Genomic DNA, 11807 nt, shown 5'->3' on the forward strand with positions numbered 1-11807 from the left:
CAACTGGATGTTCAACAACAATCCCTGTAGATATATAATGATCATTAAATGCTTGAGATGTTAACTCACCAGCATTATCAAGTCTCATCCTTTTAATGGTGTAATCAGAATAATGTGTTCTCAATTTAATAATTTGTGCAAGAAACTTTGCAAATGCCATATTACGGCTCGATAACATACAAATATGAGACCATCCGCTAGATGCGTCTATTAGAACCATGAAATATCAAAATGGTTCACATGATGGATGAATTGGTTCATATATCTTACCTTGAATTCTTTCAAGAAACATTTGTGATTCTTTTTCACAATATACTTTTCATTAATCACCATATGTGCCTTTTTTATCATATATCCTTTTCACCATATACGCCTTTAATCATATGCGCTGTGTTTTTCACCATATGCGCTTTTAATCATATGCGCTTTTCATCATATGCGCTGTGCTTTTCATTATATTCGCTTTTTATCATATGCGCTTATCATATGCGATGCGCTTTTCATCATATGCGCTTTTTTATGTGAATAGTAAATTAATTAATTTCGTTTTACTATTCATATGAATTAATTTCGATTTACTATTTTGTTAATTGAGTAATATATATACATCATATACTTGTGACTCCGAAGGCTCAAATGAATTTGACCATATAGTTATATGTTGTACCTTGCACATTAATTTTCAGTAGAAGCTTTAGATGCATATTATTTTCAGTAGAAGCTTTAGATGTACTTTTTTTTTAATCACCAAATACCACAAACACTTTGTTTGCGTTTGTTCATAGTCATCAATGAAAACCATTTTCTTTAATTTTATTTTATACAATAAAATTAACGCATCATTATTCTTTTCAAAAACAATAATCTATTGTTATTGTTCACTTGTGCCATGTTTAACAACAAAAGTCAACAACCTCTGTCTTGTTTGTTGTGGCAACCAAAAACAACCTTTGCTTTTGTTACCGAGAATCCAAGACCAAAAAACAATTAATTTTTAATTAATCTTTTATCAAAAGCATAAATGATTTTATTGATCTACGTTGATATGGCCATAAAGAATTGACGGCTGACCTACTTTGTAAGTGTATTTCGGCTATCATCCCGAAAACGCACAACGACCTTTTTTTTTTATGAACTATTTGTTTCATATCTAGCTTAGGCAATTATTGTGAACATTTGGTCCCTATAAGAGCATTTATTTTTTAGACTTTTAGTTGATTTGTACTTGTCACAATTAGGGATAGCACCCGATTTGTACTTGTCACAATTAGGGATAGCACCCGCGGGTCGTGGATGCGGATCCATTGGATCCATCACCCGTACCCGCGGATTTTTTTTAAGAGACATCCAATTGAACCCTTGTTCGTTGAAACAATTTGACTATATTTTTACTCCCCATTATTAAACGGGCCATTTTGATGCACACTCTTAAAAAAATAATTTGTTTTTTAAGTTTTATTATTCAACCTCCTTTTTTCAACGGTCACGTTTTTAACAAAACATTTGACAAGTTTGGAAAAAAGTTTTTTATTGATTATCATCAAAAGTTTTCTATTGTCACTCTACTGGATTGAATTATGGCATACAACCAAAATTGCAACCCAACACTACATAAGAACAAAAAGGTTGTTTTTAATTAACATATGTATATGTGTTAAACTCGGAATAATAATAACTTATTTTAGAAAATTAACATAAGACATGTTGAAACATTTTTGTCACATTTAGCTCATCAAGTCTAATACTTATCATTGATAGATTTTATCACGTCTAGGAGATGTTTACTTTTTTCTTGTATTAAGTCCTACTTTCATTTACCTTTGTTTGGAAAAAAAGTTTTTTTTTTTTACTTTGCTTTCCCCCTTTCTGTAAAACTCATTTAAACACTTTCTTTGTTTTTTTTTTTTAAAAAAAACTTCCTTTTTTTTACGTTACCCGTAAATTATAAATATATAAAAAAAACTTTTTGTTTAAATTTTTTTTCTAGTTTTTAAAAGGCCACTTGACCAATTTTTTAATTCTTTCACAACACCTGATATCGTGATCGTGACCTTTCACCAAAGCAAGAGATATTCTTGATAAACTAAACACGGACTCGTGTTTGAAATTGTCGGCCACAAAAAAATTCATTTGATAAAAGTATATATATATTTTTTTAGTTATAGAAGGAGACCACTTCATTTTCAATACTTCATTTTTGACAAAAAACTATTCCATTTTACCATCCCTTTTTTTTGTTACTTTAACTTTTAAGATATACTTTTAATAAAAATACAAACTACTTTTTCTTATTTTAACTTTTAAGATTTACTTTTAATAAAAATACAAACTACTTTTTGTATTTTAACTTTTAAGATTTACTTTTAATAAAAGTACAAACTACTTTTTTTTATTTTAACTTTTAAGATTTACTTTTAATAAAAATACAAACTATTTTTTTATTTTAACTTTTAAAATTATAAATTTAAGAATAAACATTAGTATGCATGAAATAAATAATGATTAATTGCATAAGTAATCATAAATGTTAGATAACATATAAAGACCCCGTCGTATTCGTATTGATCGGAATTAATCTCGACCCATGGTACCGTGTTGTCAAATGACGTGTTGCGTACATAAAGTACCGTGTTGTCAAATGACGTGTTGCGTACAATCATGAGGTCTTATTAACATAAATATAAATGTTAGTGAAGTTAATAAGAGTTAGATTACAGAAAATATAATTCAGGTGGTATAACCGACCATATATAACTTAAATAACATAAATATAAATGTTAGTGAAGTTAGTAAAAGTTAGATTACAGAAATATAATTCAGGTGGTATAACCGACCATATATAACTTAAATAACATAAATATAAATGTTAGTAGTCCAAAATTTGATATATTCGAGTCTGAAAATTATTAATAATTTCATACCTTGATTAGTGATTCGTGATCGTTTGAGATATCTTTTAATTACACTAAGCTTTTCGTGCTGATAACGTGTTATAATTCAGTAGGCTTATAACTACCTTTAATGGTTATAAGAACAAAGAGAGAAAAAGAGAGAAGAAGGAGAGAAGAAATATTGATATTGATATTTCAAGAGAAATGGTGCACTTTAAATGGTTACCATACATGTCTATTTATGGTATAAAATATTACTATGCAAGAAATATAATAATAATAAAATTAACATCCAATCTAGATATTTTATAACACAATCTAGATATTTTATAACAAATTCAACATTATTTACCAAACAATTCTAGCCCCATTATTTTATATTATTTGGCCCATATTTAACTCGAGTTAAAATTTAAAATCAAACTCAATTTAAAAAACCTTAAACCCATTTATAATTTATACGCTTCTTTTTACTTCTTCTCTTCTTCATCATATAAACCTGCAGCCATAAAAGAAAAGGGAAATAAAAATAAAGAAATAAGAAAAGAAAGTATAAAGAAAAAAAAAAAAAAGAAATAAAATTCGGCTTCACCCACTCGACGGTGAACCCCGACAGTACCGTCCCCGGAGTCGGATTGTGATAAGGGTGAAAAATGACAACCACTCTGGGTGCTCTAATTTCCCACGTCAATCTGATTAAACTGGTCTTAAAAATTTACAATGGCATAATGAAAAATATAAGTTAACCTATCTGGATAATCGAGGTTGTTTGCAAGCGAAGCAAAGATCTATCTAGATGACCAACCACGTGGGCATACATAAGGTTTAAAATAACACGTGTCCGCTTTAGCTCTACGTGTCATCCAATCAACAAGCACCGTCACACCACCTAGGTTCTCCATCTCAAGACACATTCATGTTTATCTTTCTTTATACCACCTTATATATATAGTGTACTTCAATTAAATTTCCACTCACAAATTCATTTTAAAATAAACTATTTCCACTCGCAACAAATTATATATAAAGTATTTTCAAAAGTTTTCACCTGCAATTTCGTTGTTTTAACAGTAAAATGGCTTCACAACAAGATCCTAGGTCAAGGCAAGATGTACGTGCAAAAGAATTACGGGCAGAAGAAGCTGCCCGAACCGCAGCTGACGAACTCCATGACGTCAACAAACAACGAACCGCTGGCGGACGTGGCACTGGTGAAGTTGTGGTCGAGCATCACGAGACTCGAACCGACGAAAACCGTCCCGGTATTATCGGAAGCATATTTCAAACAGTTACCGGCACTCTAGGCGGTGCGAAAGATGCGGTGATCGGAAAAACACACGAAGCTACCGACAAAGCATCAGTAGTCAGTAAAGAAGCTGCTGAACGTGAGAGACAAAGTAGCCAACAAGCGTCGCGTAAAGCTGCCGAATACGAAGACGCGGCGTCGCAAAAAGCGTCTGAATACAAAGACTACACTGGACAAAAAGCGCGGGAAACAGCTGATTCGGCTGCTCGAAAAGCGAAAGAAACGAAGGATTATACGGCCGAAAAGACGAAAAAAACCGCCGAAAAAGCCGCGGAATACAAGGATTATGCCGCTCAAAAGACGCGGGAAACAGCTGATTCGGCTGCGCGAAAAGCGAAAGAAACGAAGGACTATACGGCTGAGAAGACGAAAGAAACTGCTGATTCGGCTGCACGAAAAGCTAAAGAAGCGAAGGATTATACGGTTGATAAGACGAAAGAGACTGCGGATGCGACTGCGCAGAAGGCGAAAGAAGCGAAGGATTATACGGTTGATAAGGCGAAAGGAGCGAAAGATGCAACAATGGATAAAATGGGGGAGTATAAGGATTACGCGGCACAAAAGGCGTATGAGACGAAGGATTATACGGCGGATAAGGCGGCCGCCACGAGAGATTACACTGCGGAAAAAGCTAAGGAAGGGAAGGACACTGCTGTTGGAAAGCTGAGTGAGTTGAAGGATAATGTTATGGGGTTTTTTAGTGGGAATAATGATGATAATAGAGACAGGATGACTACTGAAACTGAAACTGGTGGTTTCAGAAAGGTTAGTTATGGGATTATATTTAATTTATTTATTTTTGAGTTTGGAATATAATGACATATTTTGATGTTATGGAATATATATTTGTGTAGAGTGCATTAGATGAGGCAGAGGAAGATGCAAGAAGGAAAATGGAGACGATGCGTTTGAAGGAGCAAGGTTATGAAGCTAGGGGCACCCAAATGGACACTACTGGAGGGTATGTTTGATATTTAATGTTTTGTAACGTAATATGATCATATGATATGTAGGTAGCTAATTGTTAATTAGTTAGTTACTTAGTTGAACTATGTTAATTATATGATGTTAGCTAGTTATTATACAATGTTAGATTATTATACTAGTTATGGAGACCCAAATAATGTTAGATGTATACATAATTGCTATGTAAATATTTGTTTCTGTGTAGTAAGATGTGTTGATGTGATGTTTTTACATGTGGTAGTGGAAGGCGAGGTGGAGATGCGGTGGTGACGGCGAAGACGACGGTGGCGGTTGATCGGAGTTCGAACACTGCCGAGGCGTTAAGGAAAGCTGATCAGATGACGGGGCAGGCGTTTAATGACGTTGGACCTATGGATGAAGCAGAAGAAGAAGTCGGAAGGAGTAAAGGAGGTGGTGTGTACCGTGTGCAACTCAAGCATGAAAAGAAATGAAGATCGTACGTAATGATGACGTGTATGGGTTGGTTTTGTGTTTTGCTGTTGTAATGTGCAGATAGATATGTATGGTTTTTGGTTTATGGAACTCGGTTTCAAGTATATGGTACGGATTATCTAATAATGTAGTTATGTACGTACGTGTTGTTGGTCTTCCTTCTGGTATGTAACTGTTGCATTTTTCATTTGATCCAGATGTGGTAGTTCCATAATCATCGTAGCTTGCTAATAAATTTGAATTTTGGGATAGTTATTAATTATGTTGTAGTATCTGAGTTACAAAACGAACATCAGAATTTTCGATTGCTAGGTAGTTGTCTTTTTTTGCTACGAATATCATTTAGAGACTTCAAAACGTAGGCAATGTCATGAAACAAACGATGAAGCCAAACCGTAAACAGTATCATATAAAAAATGACGTGTACCAATTTGGCCGCCGTTGTTGAGGTCCAGCCTGACTTGTCCTTCGAAGGTCCGAAGGTCCCGCCCGACTCTTCGCTCGATCGAAGTTCCGTAGCTACACCGACTCCTCGAAGGTCCATCCGGAGTCCCGAGTCCCGACTCCCTTAACCTCGACTACCTCGACTATCTGTATTATTTGTCTAAAATTAGAACTATATGCAGTGTGTTATAATTCAGTAGGCTTATAACTACCTTTAGTGGTTTGATTATTGATGTTATAATTCAGTAGGCTTATAACTACCTTTAGTGATTTGATTATTGATTAAGAATACTAATAATGAAGTGTAAGAACAAAGATGATAATGGAGAGAAAGAAAGAAACACTTTGTAAGTGTGAGAAATGGTGCAAGTTTAATGCTTGCATTCATGGCTATTTATAGCAAAAATATCACAAGTTTAGGTAATACAATAATATTACTTTTGTGTATCAATAATTGACTATCCATTTATATATATATATATATTTATATATTATAACACTCCCCCTTGGATAGCAATTTTGTTTGTTGAAGATCAACTGTAAGTTACTGCCTCGTTAAAAACCTTGCTAAAGAAAACCCAGTGGGAAAAACTTTAGCTAAGGGAAAAAGAGTGCAGCATGGAGTTGACTCCCCCTCAAGTAGACATCGCTTCAGTTGTTACATCTTTTGAACATGTCTCATGCCAATGTTATGAACGTGTGTTCTGAAAATAGCTATTGGAAGTGCTTTCGTGAAAAGATCAGCAGAGTTTTTGCTGGATTGAACATATCTCATTTCAATCTCGTTGTCCTTAATGAGATTTTGAGTGTATGAGAAGAATCTAGGAATTATGTGTTTGGTTCGGTCACTTTTGATATACCCTTCTTTCATCTGTGCTATGCAAGCTGCATTATCTTCATAGATAATTGTTGGACTTTTATCGCGTTCTAGTCCACTAGAATCAGTAATGATTTGTGTCATTGATCTCAACCAAAAACATTCCCGAGTAGCTTCATGTAATGCAATCACTTCGGCATGATTTGATGATGTAGCAACAAGTGTTTGTTTTTGAGAACGCCATGATATTGCAGTACCTCCATTTAGGAATACATATCCAGTTTGAGATTTAGCTTTATGTGGATCAGATAAATAACCTGCATCAGCATAACCAACCAAATCTTGTTTTGATTCGTTAGAATAAAATAATCCTAAATCAGTAGTTCCTCGAAGGTATCGAAATATGTGTTTGATCCCATTCCAGTGTCTTTGGGTAGGAGCAGAGCTGAACCTTGCCAACAAATTAACTGCAAAAGAAATGTCAGGTCTTGTACAATTTGTAAGATACATAAGAGCTCCAATTGCACTAAGATATGGTACTTCTGGTCCAAGAATATCTTCATGATCTTCACATGGACGAAATGGATCAGTTTCAACATTGAGTGATCTAACAACCATAGGAGTACTTAATGGTTTTGCCTTGTCCATATTGAAACGTTTCAAAATCTTTTCAGTATATGTTGTTTGATGTACAAGTAAACCATTAGGCATATGCTCAATTTGTAAACCAAGGCAATACTTGGTTTTTCCGAGATCTTTCATTTCAAATTCTTTCTTTAGAAGTTGAATGGCTTCATAGATCTCTTTATTTGTACATATGATGTTAAGATCATCAACATAAACAGCTATGATCACATATCCGGATGTTGTTTTCTTAATGAAAACACAAGGGCAAGTAAGGTTATTTGTATACCCTTTGCTTATCAAGTAATCACTTAATCGGTTATACCACATACGTCCCGATTGTTTTAACCCATATAAAGATCTTTGTAATTTAATCGAATACATTTCTTTGGGTTTTGCATTTGATGCTTCTGGTACCTTAAATCCTTCAGGTATCTTCATATATATATCACTATCAAGTGATCCATATAGGTAAGCAGTCACAACATCCATGAGATGCATTTCTAAATTTTTAGAAACTGCCAGGCTGATTAAGTACCTAAAAGTAATTGCATCCATAACAGGGGAATAAGTTTCTTCATAATCAATTCCCGGTCTTTGAGAAAAACCTTGAGCTACAAGTCTAGCTTTATACCTTGTAACTTCATTTTTCTCATTTCTTTTTCGGACAAAAATCCATCTGTATCCTACAGGTTTCACATCTTTAGGAGTGAGAATGATGGATCCGAAAACTTTTATTTTATTGAGTGATTCTAATTCAGCTCGTATTGCTTCTTTCCATTGAGCCCAATCATGTCTATTTTGACATTCAACCATAGATGTTGGTTCTGGATCATCATCATTATTCATGATGTCATATGCAACATTAAATGAAAATTTCTCAGCAAGATTTTTCATTTCATTTCGGTTCCATAATATTTTTGAATATGCATAATTGATTGCAATTTCTGTATTGACATCATCAATCTCCTCTGCAGTAGGAGTACTGATTTGTGGTTCTTCTTGAACACTTTCTTTTACTTCATTATCAGCTGATTTTCTTTTTCGAGGATTTTTATCCTTTGAACCAATTGGTCTTCCACGTTTCTGACGTGGCAAAGATTCATGAGTGACGTTATTGCCAGCTTTTGGAATTTCAATTCGAGCTGGAGTATTTACTGCTGGTATATATGATTTTGTCACCGTTTTTGTATCTGTAAATGCATCAGGCAATTGATTTGCAAGTTCTTGTATATGCATTATCTTTTGAACTTCTGTCTCGCATTCTTTTGTGCGAGGATCAAGATACTTTAATTGAGGTTCACACCATGAAACATCATTTTCTTTATTTTTCATTTCTCCCCCTAATCTAGGGAACAATGTTTCATTAAAATGACAATCAGCAAAACGTGCTGTAAAAACGTCACTTGTCATAGGTTCAATATACCTTAATATTGAAGATGTTTCATATCCAACATATATTCCCAACCTCCTTTGAGGACCCATTTTTGTACGTTGTGGTGTCGCAATTGGAACATACACTGCACAACCAAATGTTCTAAGATGGGAAATATTTGGCTCTTGACCAAAAGCAAGTTGTAGGGGGGAATATTTATGACTTGCACTTGGTCTGATGCGAATCAATGCAGCAGCATGTAAAATTGCATGACCCCATATAGATACAGGGAGTTTTGTTCTCATTATCAATGGTCTAGCGATTAACTGTAAACGTTTAATCAATGACTCGGCTAAACCATTTTGTGTATGCACATGAGCAACAGAATGTTCAACAACAATTCCTATAGACATGCAATAGTCATTAAATGCTTGAGATGTAAATTCACCAGCATTATCAAGTCTCACCCTTTTAATGGTGTAATCAGGAAAATGAGCTCTCAATTTAATAATTTGGGCAAGAAATTTTGCAAATGCCACATTACGGCTTGATAACAGACAAACATGAGACCATCTGCTAGATGCGTCTATTAGAACCATGAAATATCTAAATGGTCCACATGGTGGATGAATTGGTCCACATATATCACCTTGAATTCTTTCAAGAAACATTGGTGATTCTTTCTCAACCTTAAGTGGTGAGGGTCTAGTTATCAATTTTCCAAGAGAGCAAGATGTACATGGAACTATTGTATCATGATGGATTTTTCTATCCTTTAGTGGATGTCCATGAGTACATTCAATAATCCTTTTCATCATTGTTGATCCTGGATGGCCTAATCTGTTATGCCATAAACTGAATACACCAGGATCAATATATTTTTCGTTAACTACCATATGTATTTCTGGTACATTTATATGTGTATAATGTAATCCAGAACTAAGTCTTGGCAGTTTTTCAACCACATGACTCTTGTCAGTGATACTTAAATATTTCTCATTTTCTGTTGTCACTGACTGATAATCATACCCGTTAAGGTATATGTCGGAGAAACTCAATAAATTTCTGCTTGACTTGGGAGAAAATAAGGCATCATTTATTAAAAATTTTGTACCATTTGGTAGTATGAAATTTACCTTTCCTATCCCTTTTATCAAGTTAGCAGGTCCTGATATTGTATGTATAGTTCCTTCCGTTGGTTTTAGATCAATAAAATATTTTTCGGATTTAAGTATAGTGTGTGTAGTTCCACTGTCTGCTATACAGAGATCTCCACCACTTGATTGATGTTGTATTCCAGCAAAATTCATATTGAACTTCATATATAAGAAATAAATAGTGAGTACATTAATATTACACAATATTTTAAACGTAAATAGATAGTACTGAAACATTTAGCAAACATAATGACAAAGACAGACGATATTAAATCGTTTATTTTTTGAAAGACACACAACTTAAACATTCAAGAAATCTTCATATAAATCAGATGGTTTCTCAGTGACTGTTGGATCGACGTTATCCACAAAGTTTACTTCCTTTTCTTTATCTTTCAGCGAATCCTGATACATCTTAACAAGATGTTTAGATGTTCGGCAAGTATTAGCCCAGTGGCCCATTCTACCACATCTGTAGCAAGATTCTTCAGAATTTTTAGAAGAATTTTCTTCAACATCTTGTTTAGTGGGCTTGTTTTGTGGTTGATATTTATATTTTCGTGGATTATTATTTCTTTGACCACCACGGCCACGACCACGACCACGTCCTCGCCCATTACCATTACCATAAGGATGGTTTCTACCATAGTTATGGCTTTTGGCATGATGATGGTGATGGTTATTATAACCACGACCTTGCTGTAACGACCCGCACTTTTTCGATCGTTCTATACTTATAAGATTGATATTTACATAAATTAAACATTACCAACTTGATAAGCAATCCAAATTGTTGAGACTTATGTTTCCGAAAAGAGTTTTACACAACGTTTGACCGTCTAGTTTGACCGATGATATCACGAACTATACAATATATGATAATTATACGTTTGTGTATATATATGTATATATACATATTTAACATGATTAAAGAATGTTTTAATATCTCATTTTGTATTAATAACAATAAGTTACAAGTATATTTTGAAACTACTAACTTAAGTTTTCAAAACGATAACTATACGTAACGTTATTTGACATAAATACTTAAGACTTATAATGTTATACATATATTGTATAAGTAATGTATTTAATCACTTTTAAAGACTTAAATACATAAAACCATATAAGTGTATTCACAAAAGATAGCTATATTTGAATTCTCATTCCATTTTTCACAAAATTTCTATACGTATACCTAGAGTATTTATACTCGTATCATACCTAGCTTCTATACGTATTTACTAATAGTAAATACACATCAAATCACCACCAAACCTACTCTTGTTACTGCCCTTAGAGCTAGGTAATTGAACTTGGACACAAATAAGGCTAGATACATGAAATCATAACTTGAAATTTTTGTCCTTGTCCCCCCATTCCCACGTTTTTAAGGAGTATGAGTACTCCATCATTTTGATTCATTTTATCTCAAATTCTCTAGCAAAACACACACATACTTTGAAGCCTTAAAACCCTTAATCAATTCAGCAAAGTTTCCAAGAAGATCTAGCTTCAAAAACCATACTAAAACACCATAAGAAAACCATACAAAAACACTTCAAGAAAACCCTCCAAGAACACCAACTTACTTCCAATCTTTCATCCACTTCTATCACCCTTTTGATTCTAGCTTCTTACTCCTCTTTTACAGCAAACTTATCCAAGGAACTTGAGGTAGAATCTATGTTCATAACCTTATTCAATTCATATATATATAGCTATCTTATTTTGTGGTACAAAAGTTTAACAATAAGAACATAGTTTGAATGTT

The 11807-nt window shown here is 33.7% G+C and overlaps 1 protein-coding gene across 1 annotated transcript; it reads left to right on the plus strand.

Moving 5' to 3' along the window:
- Positions 1-3966: 3966 nt before the first annotated feature.
- On the plus strand, positions 3967-5615 carry LOC139855287 (uncharacterized). The gene is made up of 3 exons (XM_071844522.1): positions 3967-4962; positions 5052-5158; positions 5405-5615. The coding sequence occupies exons 1-3, from the start codon at positions 3967-3969 to the stop codon at positions 5613-5615; spliced, it is 1314 nt and encodes a 437-aa protein (XP_071700623.1).
- Positions 5616-11807: the final 6192 nt, after the last annotated feature.

This window comes from Rutidosis leptorrhynchoides, chromosome 6, assembly GCF_046630445.1.
Source record: "Rutidosis leptorrhynchoides isolate AG116_Rl617_1_P2 chromosome 6, CSIRO_AGI_Rlap_v1, whole genome shotgun sequence".
NCBI classification, from domain to species: Eukaryota; Viridiplantae; Streptophyta; class Magnoliopsida; order Asterales; family Asteraceae; genus Rutidosis; species Rutidosis leptorrhynchoides.